Source organism: Ammodytes marinus (assembly GCF_949987685.1).
Source record: "Ammodytes marinus genome assembly, chromosome: 1".
In the NCBI taxonomy this organism is placed as follows: Eukaryota; Metazoa; Chordata; class Actinopteri; order Uranoscopiformes; family Ammodytidae; genus Ammodytes; species Ammodytes marinus.
In genome coordinates this window covers 37,424,520-37,442,547 of record NC_137230.1, presented here as the reverse complement: position 1 = coordinate 37,442,547, position 18,028 = coordinate 37,424,520, and the positions used below count along the sequence as shown (strand labels likewise).

The 18,028-nt window shown below is 38.4% G+C and overlaps 3 protein-coding genes across 3 annotated transcripts in view; all 3 read right to left on the bottom strand.

Annotated features, from left to right (window-relative positions):
* The window catches only part of nfatc3a (nuclear factor of activated T cells 3a), a 231,951-nt gene that overhangs the window by 305 nt on the left and 213,618 nt on the right, over nucleotides 1–18,028 (bottom strand). The gene's annotated exons all lie outside the window — the stretch shown is intronic.
* On the bottom strand, nucleotides 142–12,954 carry gnpnat1 (glucosamine-phosphate N-acetyltransferase 1). The gene is made up of 6 exons (XM_080032161.1): nucleotides 12,775–12,954; nucleotides 7,858–8,019; nucleotides 6,293–6,355; nucleotides 3,815–3,942; nucleotides 2,957–3,018; nucleotides 142–2,551 (listed from the first exon to the last, which is right to left on the bottom strand). The coding sequence occupies exons 2-6, from the start codon at nucleotides 8,009–8,011 to the stop codon at nucleotides 2,404–2,406; spliced, it is 555 nt and encodes a 184-aa protein (XP_079888287.1). The 5' UTR covers nucleotides 8,012–8,019; nucleotides 12,775–12,954; the 3' UTR covers nucleotides 142–2,403.
* LOC307253662 (E3 ubiquitin-protein ligase AMFR-like) overlaps nucleotides 14,723–18,028 on the bottom strand; it is a 23,749-nt gene continuing 20,443 nt past the window's right edge. Inside the window, 1 exon segment of the mRNA XM_080031783.1 lies at nucleotides 14,723–18,028. This exon segment is cut by the window's right edge and continues 1,526 nt beyond it. The gene's annotated coding sequence lies outside the window, so the exon portion shown is untranslated.

The window sequence follows — 18,028 nt, the reverse complement described above, 5'->3', positions numbered from 1 at the left end:
CATGGGGGCGATAGAAGTTACGCACTATAGCTTTAAGGGTAAATTACCATACAAAATGAGAGATATTTTAGCCTGAAAATACAGTTCATCACAACACCTTTCTCATACAACCACACAAACATAAACAAGGAAACGTTTTGTATCAGAATATTTTTATGAGACTTTCACATATTTGGAAATAACTTAGATTAAATACGTTCCCCCCGTTCTCCAGAATTACAGCATCATTATGGAACTTAAATAAAAATAAAAGTTCATTTACAAAAAAATTATATATATTTTTTTTTTTATCCATTTCCCGCCACATTCTCATCACACGAAAACACATCGTTGACCCCAAATACAAAACTTTTAACCGCTTCAGTTAATTCCTCACCAATACCTCAAAATATATAAAGCTTTTTAAAAGATATATTACACATTATAATTATAACAGTCTTGATTTTTAAATATATGATTTCTTTCATAGTTGGAAAGAAAGAGAGAAACAAATAGTAAAACCCAAAGTTCCTAATAATCCCATGTTAAGACAAAAACGTTGATTTTCTTTGGCGACTTAAAAAAGGTGCTCCGAGGAACTTTTAAGTTTGTTTTGATTATAGCGCCCCCTTTGGACTAAAGCGGTAGTGTTTTTACCACGCCAGCTGTGGTTCCTGGGTGAGCGTATAGCTACCCATGACAAAGGCAAAAACTATATAAAAATAGCATTCTTTGCACTGATGATCTCGTTTGCTGTTACATGTAATTTATGATCATCAGAGGAAAAATGAGACTGTTTCAGAAATATTTAAAAGTTCCTCGGAGCAACTTTAACTTGAGAAGTCGTTTCCTATGTGAATTATTTAATATTTAAAGTGAGACACTGCAGGCAAAAACATTTTTTTTCAAGCACTGGTCAATTTTGAGATTTCTGTCTATTTATCTTCCATAACATGTCTTCTTTCATACTAGCATAAATCAAAGGTCCAAAATGTAAGACTTGTACATAGAATTTTTTGATTTATAAAATGAACTAAGGCTGAATCCAAAATCTGTTCGGTAAAAACTTTGGACACTATTTAATTTTTACAACAAATTAAAGGGGGCGCCCTTAGCTCAGTTGGTAGGGCGTCCCCTCCATGGGCCTCGGCCAGCAGCGGACCCGGGTTCAATTCCAGCCCGCGGTCGTTCTCTGCATGTCACGCCCCTCTCTGCCCCATTTCAACTCTGTCTCTACACTGTCAATAAAGCATAAAAATGCCAAAAAAATATCATAAAAAAAAAAAAAAAACTCTGGCTTAATCCAACACCTAAATTTTTACTGATATGCCAATATACGCATACTTAGTTAAATATTGCCAAATTTGCATATTTATTCAAACATTTCTGAAAAAAATATAAATTTTATAAGATTTGTTTAATGTCAGTAATCAACTGGCAAAGTTTCACGATGATATATATAAGTTAAAGATGTTACTCTATTCACCTGCAGTGTTTAACCTTAAGTACTGTGTTTGTGTGTGTGTGTTTGTATAACTTCATTTGACATGTACAGTAACAAATGATCCTTCCTGGACAACCGCCCCCCCACCCTGCTGAGGTAGCCATGGTTACCAGAATGGGCGGAGAATGGACAATGTCGGACTTCAACATAACGTTATATGTTGTTTACTCAAGTTCTAAGGACAAACCCTGCGTTCCAAACCTCATACTCTTTCTTTTCTCTATTCTACATACTACATCTGACCATAAAAAGAATCTAGTTAGGATGCAGTAGGCATACTATTGGGACATACTTTTACTTATTTATTTCATCATAACATGGCGCCTTGATCTTGCCTCTTGCTTTTATATCCGTCGCATCCCCGTTTGTTTTCATATGGAGGCTTCGTCGATGTGACGTCACTTCACGTGCGCACTGGATTGTGGGTCGGAATCGCCCAAATAGGATGCTGTTTTCAACACTAAAAAATCTCGGCCGGATCTAGTAGACATTTGGGTACTTCTAACCATCCTAAATCTGGCCACAAGAATCGGGACATCCTAAAAAAAAATTCTACCATACTAAATAGTAGATAGTATGGGTATTGGAACGCAGGGATACACAAAATCTTTCCTGGAAGTAAGTACTCATCCAGGCATTTCTCGCCTACACAAAGTCGCATACACAACCCAGTATGAGTTCAACGTTGGTATGAGTAGGATGTTAGGAGGGCTTTTCGAGCACAGCCTTACCCTGCATTCCGAATCGCATACTTTCTCCTAACTAGATTATTTTTATGGTCGGATGTAGTATGTAGAATAGAAAAAAGAATGAGTATGAGATTTGGAACGCAACCGTGGATTGTCTTCTCAAGTTCCTAAGACAACAGCGATGTGTCATAGCGGTTGTGATGTCATCAAAATGCGCCGTCTGCTCCCCCTTCAGTCAAAGAAGCGACACTGCATGTATGTCTCCTCCGAGCTGCCGTAGTTAAACTTCTGGTAGAAGGCCACGTTCTTCGGGGAACATTCCAGAGTGATTTTATAGCAGTTCAGCTTTTTACTGAGAAGAGTGAGAGTGGAAACCAACCTATGGAGATGAAGAAGAAAAGAAAATAGGAATTATTCACAAGGCATTTCATTTATCGATTGATTGACATTTTTATTTTGAACATGTAAAAGAAAAATAGAAATTGTCGTACAGAAAATAATGATGGTACACAAACTAGAAAGCATAACTAGACAGTCTCATTCTTCCTCTGACGATCATAAATTACATGTAACAGCAAACAAGACCATCAGTGTAAAGAATGCTATTTTTATATAGTTTTTTCTTAATGCCTTTGTCATGGGTATACGCTCACCCAGGAACAACAGCTGGCGTGGTAAAAACACTACCGCTTTTGTCCAAAGGGGGGCGGTAGTATTGACACAAACTGAAAGTTCCTCGGAGCACCTTTAATGAAAAATAAGCCCAAACATAAGTGGTACTCACAGTTTTCCGAGCTGTTTGCCTCTGCACGCGTCACTGACGACCACATCCTCCACCCGACCGCGCTATGAACACACAAATCATTTCACTCAGATGATAACGGGACATTTTCAAGATTAATAACAATGTATTCTGCTTACTATGTACGTAATGTATGTAAGTATGCCCAAGGACACAACAACCATGACCCAAGTGGCAGTGCGGGGATCGAACCGCCAACCCTTCGATCATTGGCCGACCCGCTCTACCACCTGAGCCACAGTCGCCCATATTGTTTTTTTTATTCAGTTATAAGAAAATGTTCACTTCTCTGATACACCCAAAGTTACACAGTGCAGCTTTAACAGGCAGGTGTGTAGCTAAACCTTTAAACCTGCAGTGTGTAGAATTTTGGGTTTTATTTCCTAGCAGATTTTGTAGAAAGTAATTATGATATCCATAAGTACATTTAATTTAGTGCATAATAGCTGAATTTTTTCTATGAATTATTATTTTTTCCCTTAGAAAGGGTCTCATATATGTCCATATTTCTGCATATTTTGGACCAAGGCCTAGTGCCGCCATCTTGAAAGTGTCATAGTTGGAATGTCATCAGGTGCATTGTTTCAAATTTAGAATTGTTCTTGTCCTTGAAGGCCACTGTAGCTTCTGTTATTATTCTAAAGGGGTGGGGTTACCCAGGGAGTGTTGCATTCTAGAACTTTCTTGATGATGTCATATTACACACTGCACCTTTAATTATGTGATGTATATTGTTGTGTTTACCTCTGTGACACAGCCAAAGTTACACAGTGCAGCTTTAACAGGCAGGTGTGTAGCTAAACCTTTAAATTCTGTGCTGTATAATGTTGTTGTTGTTACCTTTGCACAGGAGTGGATGAACTTGTGTTCTGTGATCATTGTCGCCGTGGCAACGACCTGTCCCAGGTGAGTGTCCTCCACCACCACCACGTAGTAATCTCCCGTCTGCTTCATGTGCTCAAACTTCTCTGGAACAACAAGGGGAAGATGTTAGTAATCTCCCGTCTGCTTCATGTGCTCAAACTTCTCTGGAACAACAAGGGGAAGATGTTAGTAATCTCCCGTCTGCTTCATGTGCTCAAACTTCTCTGGAACAACAAGGGGAAGATGTTAGTAATCTCCCGTCTGCTTCATGTGCTCAAACTTCTCTGGAACAACAAGGGGAAGATGTTAGTAATCTCCCGTCTGCTTCATGTGCTCAAACTTCTCTGGAACAACAAGGGGAAGATGTTAGTAATCTCCCGTCTGCTTCATGTGCTCAAACTTCTCTGGAGGACAACAAGGGGAAGATGTTAGTAATCTCCCGTCTGCTTCATGTGCTCAAACTTCTCTGGAACAACAAGGGGAAGATGTTAGTAATCTCCTGTCTGCTTCATGTGCTCAAACTTCTCTGGAACAACAAGGGGAAGATGTTAGTAATCTCCCGTCTGCTTCATGTGCTCAAACTTCTCTGGAACAACAAGGGGAAGATGTTATTAATCTCCTGTCTGCTTCATGTGCTCAAACTTCTCTGGAACAACAAGGGGAAGATGTTAGTAATCTCCTGACTGCTTCATGTGCTCAAACTTCTCTGGAACAACAAGGGAAAGATGTTAGTAATCTCCCGTCTGCTTCATGTGCTCAAACTTCTCTGGAACAACAAGGGGAAGATGTTAGTAATCTCCCGTCTGCTTCATGTGCTCAAACTTCTCTGGAACAACAAGGGAAAGATGTTAGTAATCTCCCGTCTGCTTCATGTGCTCAAACTTCTCTGGAACAACAAGGGAAAGATGTTAGTAATCTCCCGTCTGCTTCATGTGCTCAAACTTCTCTGGAACAACAAGGGAAAGATGTTAGTAATCTCCTGACTGCTTCATGTGCTCAAACTTCTCTGGAGGACAACAAGGGGAAGATGTTATTCAGCTTAAAATGACCTTAAAGTAAGTGTGTGTGTGTGTGTGTGTGTGTGTGTGTGTGTGTGTGTGTGTGTGTGTGTGTGTGCGTCTGCTTCATGTGCTCAAACTTCTCTGGAGGACAACAAGGGGAAGATGTTATTCAGCTTGGATAGATCCACATGTCCACGTCAAATGACCTTAAAATGTGTGTGTGTGTGTGTGTGTGTGTGTGTGAGTTTATGAAACAAATGGTTTAATGTAAGGATTGTGTGTGTGTGTGTGTGTGTGTGTGTGTGTGTGTGTGTGTGTGAGTTCAAGAAACAAATGGTTTAATGTGAGGAGTGTGTGTGTGTGTGTGTGTGTGTGTGTGTGTCTGCTTCATGTGCTCAAACCTCTCTGGAACACAACAAGGGAAAGTTGTTATTCAGAGGTTGTTGGTTGTTTATTGCGTGGACCATCACATCACGGCAAATTCATTGTACAGGTGAAACTCGAAAAATTAGAATATCCTGCAAAAGTTCATTTATTTCAGTAATTCAACTTAAAAAGGTGAAACTAATATATTATATAGACTAATTACACTCAAAGTGAGATATGTCAAGCCTTTATTTGTTATAATTGTATTTATCATGGCTTACAGCTTATAAAAACCCCACATTCAAAATCTACAAAAAATTTAATATTACATAAAAAATCAATAAAAAAGGGATTTTAAATACAGAAATGTCGGCCCTCTATAAAGTATAATCACCGATATGTACCCAGTACTTGGTTTGGGACCCTTTTGCATTATGATTTTTTTTTTTTTTAAAGAGAACATAAACACACAACTGAAAAAAGTTGACACAGAAACAAAATAAAACTACTAGCATGGCGTACTCTACTTTACAGGTTTCTAAGGACATTGTTTAAATTATAGGCAAATGTTAAAAGGTGCAGTGTGTAATATGACATCATCAAGAAAGTTCTACAAAGTTCTAGAATGCAACGCTCCCTGGGTAACCCCACCCCTTTAGAATAATAACAGAAGCTACAGTGGCCTTCAAGAACAAGAACAATTCTAAATTTTAAACAATGCACCTGATGACATTCCAACTATGACACTTTCAAGATGGCGGCACTAGGCCTTGGTCCAAAATATGCAGAAATATGGACTTATATGAGACCCTTTCTAAGGGAAAAAATAATAATTCAAAACTATTTTTTCAGCTATTATGCACTAAATTAAATGTACTTATGGATATTATAATTACTTTCTACAAAATCTGCTAGGGAATAAAACCCCAAATTCTACACACTGCAGCTTTAAGCAGAATCAAATGTGTGATTTTGACTTGAACATTATTTCAAGATTTTTAAAACGAAGCTGCAGTCATGATAAATGTTCTGATCAAGTGTTTTTGTCTCTTGTATAAAAACAATCGTTAAGCAGAGCGTGACTCACTCATGAACTGCTCCGGTGTGACGTCTCCGGTCGTAGTGAGCTGAGACAAAACCTTAAACAACCCTGGAGACAAAAGAAAGAAAAAAGAGTTAGTGAAAATATCTGTGGATCATGAGGAGATATTCACTGATTTTGACAACTAGTGATTTTGACAACTAGTGATTTTGACAACAAGCGTTCTCCAGAATCACTAGCCCCTTTTACACAGAGATTGCGGCATATTGACGGAACAACATCACTCCAATATGCCGGCTTTGCTTGCTTCTGTGTTATTTACACAGAACCAAGCAACGCCGGCCCGCTGGCGCATCAGTAGTCCCTTTTACACAGCGCTCCGGAATGAAAGAGGTGCTTGTAAACAGCGTCAGGTGTGACGTAAACATTTAGCGCCGCGCCGGTCAGCTGCTTTACAACAACAACAATGGCCGGTGAATTGAGAGCAGAAGTGCTGGAGCTTGCAGTAAGAGGGCCGTATTTTACTGTCCCCACGATGTGCCAGTTGATCTCGCTACGCGCTGAGTCCAACATCACTGGGACAGTTAACCAAACTGACTAAATCAATCCGACCGCTTCACCTCTGTGTGTGTGTGTGTGTGTGTGTGTGTGTGTGTGTGTGTGTGTGTGTGTGTGTGTGTGTGTGTGTGTGTGTGTGTGTGTGTGTGTGACAGGTTGGTTGTGAGCGAGTCTCTTTGTGAGGGCAGCGATCTGCCAATCAGACATACACATACACACAGTGTGTGAAGTCACGTTACTGTAGACAGAAATAAAGTGTGGATATACGCTCAGACTTAGGATAATAATAGCGGCGGCGGAATGTGTTAGCAAAACAGTAGCTCTGTGGCTAACAGCTGAGCCGGAGCCTTCAGTCAGCTGAAGCAGACAGTCTAGCGGGGCGAGCAGACTATTCCCCGTTACTAGGTCGACCTTCAAGCTGAACAAGAGCCCTCCGCTGCGCGTCGGGCTCCTGCTTCAGCTTGTCGGTCTTTATTTCTAGCAAGTGACCCGTTCGCTATACTTTATCCCTTACTTAGCCTAGCCTAGCTTTCCATTGTACAACTTCTCCTGGGCAGAAATAGACTCATACACTCTGCAAAATGAAGCGCGGGGGTTTGGATTGAGCAACGGACCTTATGATCAGCTAGATTATACACCGTTCCTTTTATTTGGTGATTTTTACGGGACATCAGGCCGCCGTGGTTAATGTTAAACACACGTCCTTCAACTGCTAACATGGTCGCATGTTTAGAACGTAGAATGGAACGTCAAACGCCCCCCTGTTCCGCAACAACAAGCTGGAGCATTTAAACAGAGAGGCGGAACTGATCGTGTCGGGAATCTTACTACCCCCCGAGGTAGTAAAATTCCCGGAACGATCACTCGCACCTTTCTTCCCTCGTTCCGCAACTGTCGCATTTACACAGCTGGGGGGAGGGCCGAAAGGCCGGCATATTCCCGGCTTTCACTGGCTGTGTAAAAGGGGCTACTGACTCTACAATGTAAGGGTCTATAGGTACCCTAGGTATGTTATAAATGGTCTATCCAGTGTCTCACAGTCACACACCTACCTCTGTTGTAGTCGGCCATGCATAGAGGCCTGAGCAGCAGTCCCTCCCCAGGAGAGGAGGGGGAGACGGGGGGAGAGAAGGGAACCGTGTTACTGCTCCAGTCCAGATCAGACAGCAGAGAGGGGCAGAAGAGGGGGGTCTCATCCACTAGCATGATGGAGCCTAGAGAGAGAGACACACATTAATACAGACAGGCAGACAGACAGACAGCAGAGAGGGGCAGAAGAGGGGGGTCTCATCCACTAACATGATGGAACCTAGAGAGAGAGAGACACAGGTTAATACAGACAGACAGACAGACAGACAGACAGCAGAGAGGGGCAGAAGAGGGGGGTCTCATCCACTAGCATGATGGAGCCTAGAGAGAGACACACACATTAGTACAGACAGGCAGACAGACAGACAGACAGACAGACAGGCAGACAGGCAGACAGACAGACAGGCAGACAGTAGAGAGGGGCAGAACAGAGGGGTCTCATCCACTAGCATGATGGAACCTAGAGAGGAACACACATAGATTAATACACACATTAAACCTGCAGTGTGTAGAATTTTGGGTTTTATTTCCTAGCAGATTTTGTAGAAAGTAATTATAATATCCATAAGTACGTTTAATTTAGTGCATAATAGCTGAATTTCTTTTTTAGAATTATTATTTTTTTCCTTAGAAAGGGTCTCATATATGTCCATATTTCTCCATACTTTGGACCAAGGCCTTGTCACCGCCATTTTGGAAGTGTCATAGTTGGAATGTCATCAGGTGCATTGTTTAAAATTTAGAATTGTTCTTGTCCTTGAAGGTCACTGTAGCTTCTGTTATTATTCTAAAGGGGTGGGGTTACCCAGGGAGCGTTGCATTCTAGAACTTTGTAGAACTTTCTTGATGATGTCATATTACACACTGCACCTTTAATACGTAATTTTTTAAAAGATTATCTTTCTGGCATTTTCAAGCTTTATTAGACAGTACAGAGTTGAAATGGGGAGACAGAGAGAGAGAGAGAGAGACAGAGAGAGAGAGAGAGAGAGAGGGGGATGACCTGCAGTAAAGGTCCACGGGTCAGATTTGAACCCGCAACCACTGCAAAGAAGGCCGGAGCCAATATGGTACGCACTCTATCCACTACGCCACCGGAGCGCCCCAAATACGCACACACCCCAATACATAAGTTAAAACACATAAAGACACACACACACACACACACACCAATTTGTAAGCTCACATTCATAAATACACACACACAGTCACGTCTAGCAACATTCCTTAATCTGACAAGAACATGCGCACATTCACACACACACACACACCAATGCATAAATTTACATTCACACTCACACAATAATAAGTGAGTGAATATACATTAACACACACACACACACACACTGATACGTAACATGACACATTAATAAAACACACACACTTTTTCAATTTGTGTGTGTAAGTACTAAGTTCACATTAAAAAAACATACCCACACTTAAAAGCAAATGCATACACGGACACAGACACACACCCACTTGAATACGTAAATTCTCACACACACACACACACACACACACACACACACACACACACACTGTGACACACCCATAATCCACACAAAGAGTGAACACGTCACACCGTCAGCCTAAACTTGGTCATGTGTGTTTGCTTAGAGACACACAGGACTTTGACTTGACAAATAGAGTTTCACTTGGTGGAAAGTTAAAAGTTCTATTCATTCAACTTGATGATCCCATTGACATAAAAAAAAAAAAAAAAAAAAACGGAAAACAAAAAGTGATACAGTAAACTATTCATTCAGGATGTTTAGATCAAGGGTGTAGGATGTAGTAACATGAGAACGGACCATCGAAAACCCAGACAGACAGACACAAAGACAGACAGACACAAAGACAGACAGACAGACAGACAGACACACAGACAGACAGGCAATCAGACAGACAGACACAAAGACAGACAGACAGACAAAAAGACAGACAAACAGACAGATATACAGACAAAAAGACAGACACACAGACAGACAGACAGACAGACAGACAGACAGACAGACACACAGACGGACAGACAGACAGATAGACAGACACAAAGACAGACAGACAGACAATCAGACACAAAGACAGACAGACAGATAATCAGACAGACAGACAGACAGACAGACAGACAGACAGACAGACAGACAGACAGACAGACACAAAGACACACAGACACACAGACAGACAATCAGACAGTCTCTCTAAAAGTGATTTTGACAACAAGAATTCTCCAGAATGTTGGTTTGGATGTATTTGATAGTTGAGATAGCCTATCTATTTTCTCTACTCCGTTTTTACACGTTTATTTATATATACTAGGCTACTACACTTTTGAAACCTTATGAAGGAGTTGTATGAATTGTATTGTTGTATGAATCACGTCATTATGATTTTGAACTTGAGTAGGCCTATGGAAAGTGTTCAAAACATTGAAAACAAAAAGCTGTATGTATTAGCTTGTTTCTATATAGCCTGTTATGAAGTGTAATTTTAGCATTATAGTGTCAATTGTGGTGTACTTTGTTTGTGTGTGTGTGTGTGTGTGTGTGTGTGTGTGTGTGGCCTTGTGCAAATTCTGCAACTTCTTTTTTGCTGCCTGTCTTGGCCAGGACTCCCTGTGAGAAGAGTTACTGTAACTCAATGGGACCTTCCTGGTGAAATAAAGGTTAAATAAATAAAATAAATAAAATGGCTTGTTTGGAATTAATGTAGAATTGTATGCGATTTTTGGGGCGCTCCGGTGGTGTAGTGGATAGAGCGTGCACCATATTGGCTCCGGCCTTCGTTGCAGTGGTCGCGGGTTCAAATCCGACCCGTGGACCTTTACTGCAGGTCATCCCCCCTCTCTCTCTCTCTCTCTCTCTCTGTCTCTCTCTCTCTCCCCATTTCAACTCTGTACTATCTAATAAAGCTTGAAAATGCCAAAAAATTATAAAAAAATAAAAAAATAAAAATTCTATGCGATTTTTACACAAAATACTACTAGGTAAAATTGTAAATGCTGTTTCCGGTTGGGGTTTTGACTCGAGTAAGTTTGGTTTACATATGTTTATTTGTTACCTTTTCAATGAGAATTCAACAAGTTCTTTACTGCACTCTCATGTAACCTTACACAAAATATTACCAGTACTAGATAAGACTATTAATGCTCTATCAGGTTGGGGTTTTAACTATTAACGAGCCCTGTGTTCCAAATCACACACTCTTTCTTTTTACTACACTACATACTAAAGTACAGAAGAGTTTTAGTCTTTTTACTACACTACATACTAAAGTACAGAAGAGTTTTAGTCTTTTTACTACACTACATACTAAAGTACAGAATAGTTTTAGGGCCACAGACAGGAGAGAGAAACAAATGAGAGAAGGACGTGTTTTTTTTTTTTTTTTCATTATGTCGAGAAATGTCAAGAATAAAGACGAATACTCCAAAATGCAATTGGAGTTAATGGCGCATTTATGTATTTTCAGCATACTGCAATTGACGTGCATGTAATGGGGACGCGCTAGATCTTTTTCTGGCATACTAAATAGTATGAAAGTATGGGTATTGGAACGCAGGGTAAGGTTTGGTGACATTTGTGAGTGTAACTTAATTAAAGCATAGCTAGCCTTAATCCTTGTTGTCATGGCAGCAGCGACACAATGTAGTGACAATTTAACACGTTTGACAACTGTCGTCATCATTTCCTTAAAGGAATACTTCACCCATACGGAACCGGCGTTCTACCATTATAAAATCACTATTATAATATAACGAATGAGGTTTTTCTTCCCTCAGTCTTCCCTCAGTCTTCCCTTGGCCCAGCTGTCCTGTTAATCCTAACCCTTACTGTGATGTCACAAGAAGGAAACTGTAGGGTTAGACAGTGAGACCATAAAACACTCTTTCAGCCTTTTCTCAGGCTAGAATGATCCGATTTAAAAAAAAAAAAAAAAATGCACATTTACACTAAATAGGATCTCCGAGTTCAATACACCTTCATCATATTCCAACTGGTGAAGTCGGTCTTTAACAAGCAGGCAGTCAGCGGAAGAAACAGTCATTCAAAGTACTTCACTTACATTAAATCAAACTGTTCACATCTATGAAGTTAGTTTCACACTTTAACACAGTCCACAGTGTGTAGTAGCGTTAAAGGGACACTGTGTAATGTGACATCATCAAGAAAGTTCTACAAAGTTCTAGAATGCAACACTCCCTGGGTAACCCCACCCCTTTAGAATAATAACAGAAGCTACAGTGGCCTTCAAGGACAAGAACAATTCTAAACAATGCACCTGATGACATTCCAAAAACATGGATGCCTCCATAAGACCTGCCTGCTCAATGTACAAAATGTAATATTAATATTTGTAATTCTCCGCTCAGGAGGATAATTCAGATTATTGGCAGAGGTGATTTTACGCCAATGAGGACATATTTATGAATGAGGATATTGATTTTAGCTAATACATTACTTAAAATGTTACACAGTGTCCCTTTAAAAGACACTTTATTAGTCTGCTTTCTCTTACATTTATATCTGGTTAGTTGTCGGTAACTAAGTTTGGCACACACACACACACACACACACACACACACACACACACACACACACACACACACACACACACACACACACACACACACACACACACACACACACACACACACACACACACACACACACACACACACACTTAAATTAAAATCAAGCTGTTCAAATAGCGTTAAACGACACATAACGAGTCCTATTTCTCTTTCATTTATATTATATATTTTCCTGGTTAGTTCGCGGTAACTAAGCAAAGATAGAATGTGTGGTAACTAACGCCACATGTAGCCTCGTCCTCCCGGTAGTAAAACGTAAAGTAGCCGTTTAGCTTAGCAAGCAACTTACCGGTTTAATAAATCAATAAATGGCACACACAGGTAAGAAGACGGTCCGGTTGACATCCACAAACAGCCACAGAGAGACCGACTATAACTTCATAATTCACGGTGCTGTCTGTCCTGTCTTGTCGGTAACGTGTTCCGGTTTTAACACGACAGAAACGAGCGAGCCCCTCTGTTTGACGTGGCCGGCGGGTGGCGTGGGTGCAACAGAAACATGACGTGCTGATGTCATTACGTGTTTGCGTCGATACGTAATGACGTAGGCTACCCTGCGTCATGAAGGTGTATTTTTTATTTAATTCTTTTTTATTCAAATAGATTTCAAAATCACAAATATTCCAAAAAGAATTAAAAACATCAACAATAAAATCATAAAAGAAATTGGACTGAATTAAGTCGAAAAATATATGTCTGGTTAATGCTTTTATATACTATCTATGGATTTAAAAGACATTTTCTTCTTAGAAACATGCATTTTTAAGACCTGTCTATAATATATATTGTTATGATTTATAAAATGAAAAAAAAAAAAAAATTATCCAGAATCTCTTCTATAAAAATGTAGGACTCAATATATTTTACCTCTTCCTTAATCCAACATCTAGATTTGTGTTTTTTTTTTAATATGCAAATGTCGGCATAGTAAATTATTAGATGTTGCCAAATTTGTATATTTATTCAAACATTTCTGAAAATATGTAATTTTTTTTTTTTTATTTTTTTTTTGGGCATTTTTATGCTTTATTGATAGTGCAGAGAGACAGAGGTGAAATGGGGCAGAGAGTGGAGTTACATGCAGAGAACCACCCGGGCTGGAATCGAACCCGGGTCCGCCCTACCAACTGAGCTAAGGGCGCCCCATCAAAAAATGAATGTTTTAATGTCAGTAGTCAACTGGCAAAGTTTCATGATGATATCTATAAGTTAAACATGTGTTAACCTATTCACCTGCAGTCTTACCTTAAAGGAATACTTCCCTTTGTCTTCCCTCAGTCTTCCCTTGGCCCAGCTGTCCTGTTAATCCTAACCCTTACTGTGATGTCACAAGAAGGAAACTGTAGGGTTAGACAGTGAGACCATAAAACACTCTTTCTGCCTTTTCTCAGGCTAGGATGAACCGATTAATTTTTTTTTGCACATTTATACTACATAGGATCTCCGACTTCAATACACCTTCATATTCCAACCGTTGAAGTAGGTCTTTAACAGACAAACACAAAGTGGTTTTATGGGTACATACATAAATACATGGTTTATCGGCATGCATCTCGTTCATGCCTTAAACTCCTAGACTCTGTATTTCACTCTGCTTTGAGATTCAGTACAGGAGATGCTTATGATACACACCATTGTGTTTTATATGAAAAGGTTGGGTGGTCCTCCTTTAAGGAGAGACGTGATGCACATTGGCATATTTTTATATATAAAGCTCTGACTGGAAAGCTACCACTCTATTTGACAGAAATGCTGCTTATTTCAGATGGGCTTTATCAAACCCGCTCAACTGACATGCTCATGTTATATGTCCCCTATGCCCGGTCTGAGCTTGGTAAAACCGCTTTTAGCCATAGTGCCCCTGACTCCTGGAACAGCCTACAACATACAATTAAAATAAATACACTCATAACTGTTAACCAATTTAAAATTATTATTTTGAATCAGCCCCTCTACACTTGTAACTGTTTTAATTAGGCTATTGTCTCTTTCATTCAATTGATCTGAATGTTTTAAATTGTTGTTGTCTGTGTGTGTGTGTGTGTGTGTGTGTGTGTGTGTAAACTTGTTATGTATTCTCATTGTATATTGTGTATCTGTACAAACTCGACGTCATTGTAAAAGAGGGTCATCACCCCTCAATTGATCTTTCGAGGTGAAATAAAGGAAAATGAAATGAAATGAAATAAAGAGACACACAGATTCATAGTATTTGTTAAAAAGCTGTAGAAGCTCCGTTTATTGAGTCTTTTTTATTAACATATTTTACAAAAAACTAGATTTACAGAAATTATCAATAACTGAACCATTCTTGATTTAGGCACAAAAATACAGGAAAAGCTCAGTCCGTCAGTCAAAAAAAAATTGAAAAAAAAGCATTTCAGTTCAAATTAAACCAGCGATTTGGTTATAAAACACAACCTATGAATAGCAAAATAGATTATGGATATTATGGGATGTTAAAATAACTGAATAGTAGCTTGAAATTCATGACAAAACCGTCCAATGAAGAAATCGGAAAAATCGGGATTGAATTTTCATATATTATCTACACACTCAAAACACAGCGCTTGAGCAATAAAATATACACACGATAAATCAGAAGTTTGTGAGCTTGTAAGAGCCAACGAACGAAAATGTAATACAATTTTAAAGTTGCTTCGAGGAACTTTCAGTTTGTGTTCATTCTAGCGCCCCCCTTTGGACAAAAGCGGTAGTGTTTTTACCACGCCAGCTGTTTTTCCTGGGTGAACGTATACCCATGACAAAGGCATTAAGAAAAACTATATGAAAATAGCATCCTTTACACTGATGGTCTCGTTTGCTTGTTACATGTAATTTATGATCGTCAGAGGAAAAATGAGACTGTTTCAGAAATAATTAAAAGTTCCTCGTAGCAACTTTTAATTTGTCTTTTTTATTGTAAAAAAGGAAAGATTAAGTGGGGAATATTTAATTGAATATTTATGAAAAGAAATTAATAAATACTAGACTGACAAAAAAAGGAAAAATTTGAACGTTTTAGACATTTAACTTGATTATTCTCAAAGAAGAACCTCAGAAATCGGTGAAATAAAAAATTATCAAAAAAAATTATTTGAGCAAAAGGATGATAATTTCCCTATAGCTGGTATGATTTTATTTTTTTTAAATAAATTTTAATAAAATAAAATAACCTGAAATATGTCTTCAACAGGCTTTCCAGTCATCTAGGAAGGCGTATTTAGGGCTAAAATAAACAAAAAGATGATATGGGCATTATTTTGAGAGAAAAATTGACATTTTTCTAAATTGTAGTTGGGTATTCTCCAAGAAGACAAGATATTTTCGGCCCCAAAAAATCAGATATTTTGTCGGAGAAAATAAAACTTGAAATTTTAGATTTTTATTTGTCAAAACTATGAGAAAAAAGGCGGATATTCTGAAAATATCTTAAAAATGTCAACATTGAAGTTGGATATCCTTGAGATTTTTTTTTTAAATTTACATTGTTTAAGTCAATTGAACTCTGATTTTTTTTGGGGGGGGGGGGATTTTTGGACATTAAAGTCAAATATTATGTGAAAAAAAGTCGGATATTAGTCGAATATTCCAAGAAAAAAAAAGAAAAATGTTGATATGCTACATAAAAGTAATAAATTAACGTGAAATAAACTCGGAGAAATTAATAATTTGTTCCAAAATAGCCATGAAACGCCGTCATAGATTGACCAAGAACCTTTAACTTTAAAGGTGCTCCGAGGAACTTTCATTTTGTGTTAATTCTAGCGCCCCCCTTTGAAAAAAAGCGATAGTGTTTTTACCACGCCAGCTGTTGTTCCTGGGTGAGCGTATACCCATGACAAAGGCATTAATAAAAACTATATAAAAATAGCATTCTTTGCACTGATGGTCTCATTTTGCTGTTACATGTAATTTATGATCATCAGAGGAAAAATTAGACTGTTTCAGAAATATTTAAAAGTTCCTCGTAGCAACTTTAAACTTTTACTTTTCGAAGCGTAAAATAATAATTTCTCATTCAAAGATCATTGGAGAATAATTTAAGAAAGCAGATCACCATCTATAGTACTTGTACAAAATGTAACTCACCCCTTTCTGTTGCCTTAGAAGTATTACAAACGAGAAAATGTACATCGTTATATGACAAAAAATTTGCAAACGATTTGCTTGCGGTGATGGGCGATATTACACACTAAACGTGAACAGAACACTTTGTTTGCAGCATAATTTTTGATAGAAACATTCATATTTTTGACAAATAAAGGCTGAACAATACTAAAGTGACATTCTCTTACACCTCCTACGGGTAAGAAATAAAAACATCTTGTTAAATTTTGAAAAAAACACTGGAATTCACAGTTCAGAAACTCGTAAAATAATAATAACGAAAAAAAAAAGAATATAATATGTATCTTATCTTTCCACCATGAGCAAAATAAATTTACGACGGAGTATTAAGGCCACAATCCAGAGGAAAAATAAAATAATTAAATCATGAGAATAAAGCTAAGATTTTATAGGAATACATTTGTAATATAACGAGAATTTTTTTTCGTTATTTTACAGCAAAAAATCGAAACTTTTGGAAAAAAAATATCAATTTTAGAAATAAAATCTACATTTTTTAAAATAAAAATCGCATATTCTCGTAATTTTTTCCCCAATTTAAGTCAGATATTCTAGTGTGAGTGTGTCATAAAATAAAAAACAGCCTAAAAACACTTTATTATCATATTATAACATCTTTTTTTACTCCTTAAATTATGACCTCATTCTCATTCTCATAATTTTAATTATTTATTTATTTCCCTCAACGTGAGCCTTATACTCTATCGTAAAAAATTGCAAATAAAAATCTTGATAAAATGAAAACAAACTAAACAGACCCAAAAAGCTTCAACTAGTTATTGACACCTGCGGAAAAAAAAACATTTAAATAAAATAAACAACTCTTTTGAAAGCAAAGCATGCTCGATTTTTAAAACAGCGAGTCTCAAATCACGTCAGATAAGCCCCTATCTCACTGGGCTGCGACTGTTTGCGACAAGTTGGAGACTGCATTCGCGAGGGAGTCTCTAAACTGTCTCCAAACGTTCGCGGAGGTCTCAATTTCCTCGCATGAGTCGCAGAGCCGCGCAGTCCTGTCGCTTGAATTTTGAACATGTTCAAAAAAAGTGTGCGACAAATCTATAGTCTCAAAATAGTCTCAGAGTGGTCGCATGTGTCTCAAACGCGTTGCAAACTCTTCTCAATTTAGTTTCCGCGAGTCAGAAAGTGCGAGACATGTGAGACAACTTTGCGAGGGTTTGGCGACATATGAAACTAAATTGTGACTGATTTGAGACAAAAATTAGACTGACATTCCGTTCGTGAGACGATCGCCAGACGTTCGCGAGACATAAATGCGACCTCCCGGCAAGTGTTGGCCAGGACATTCGCATACGTGTCGTGAGGAACCAAATCAGTGAGACTGCAAGTGAAAATTTTCGCTAATTTGCTTATTTTCTCGCAATTTTGTGTCTCCAACTTGTCGCACAGAG

What these genes read in the sequence shown, in the direction of transcription:
- gnpnat1 (XM_080032161.1), bottom strand. Translation starts at nt 8,011, where the DNA reads ATGCTAGTGGATGAGACCCCCCTCTTCTGCCCCTCTCTGCTGTCTGAT. An exon ending in TCATCCACTCCTGTGCAAAG is followed by an intron (nt 3,019 to 3,814) that starts GTAACAACAACA and finishes GTGTGTTCATAG; the next exon opens with CGCGGTCGGGTGGAGGATGT. An exon ending in GGCAAACAGCTCGGAAAACT is followed by an intron (nt 2,552 to 2,956) that starts GTGAGTACCACT and finishes TCATCTCCATAG; the next exon opens with GTTGGTTTCCACTCTCACTC.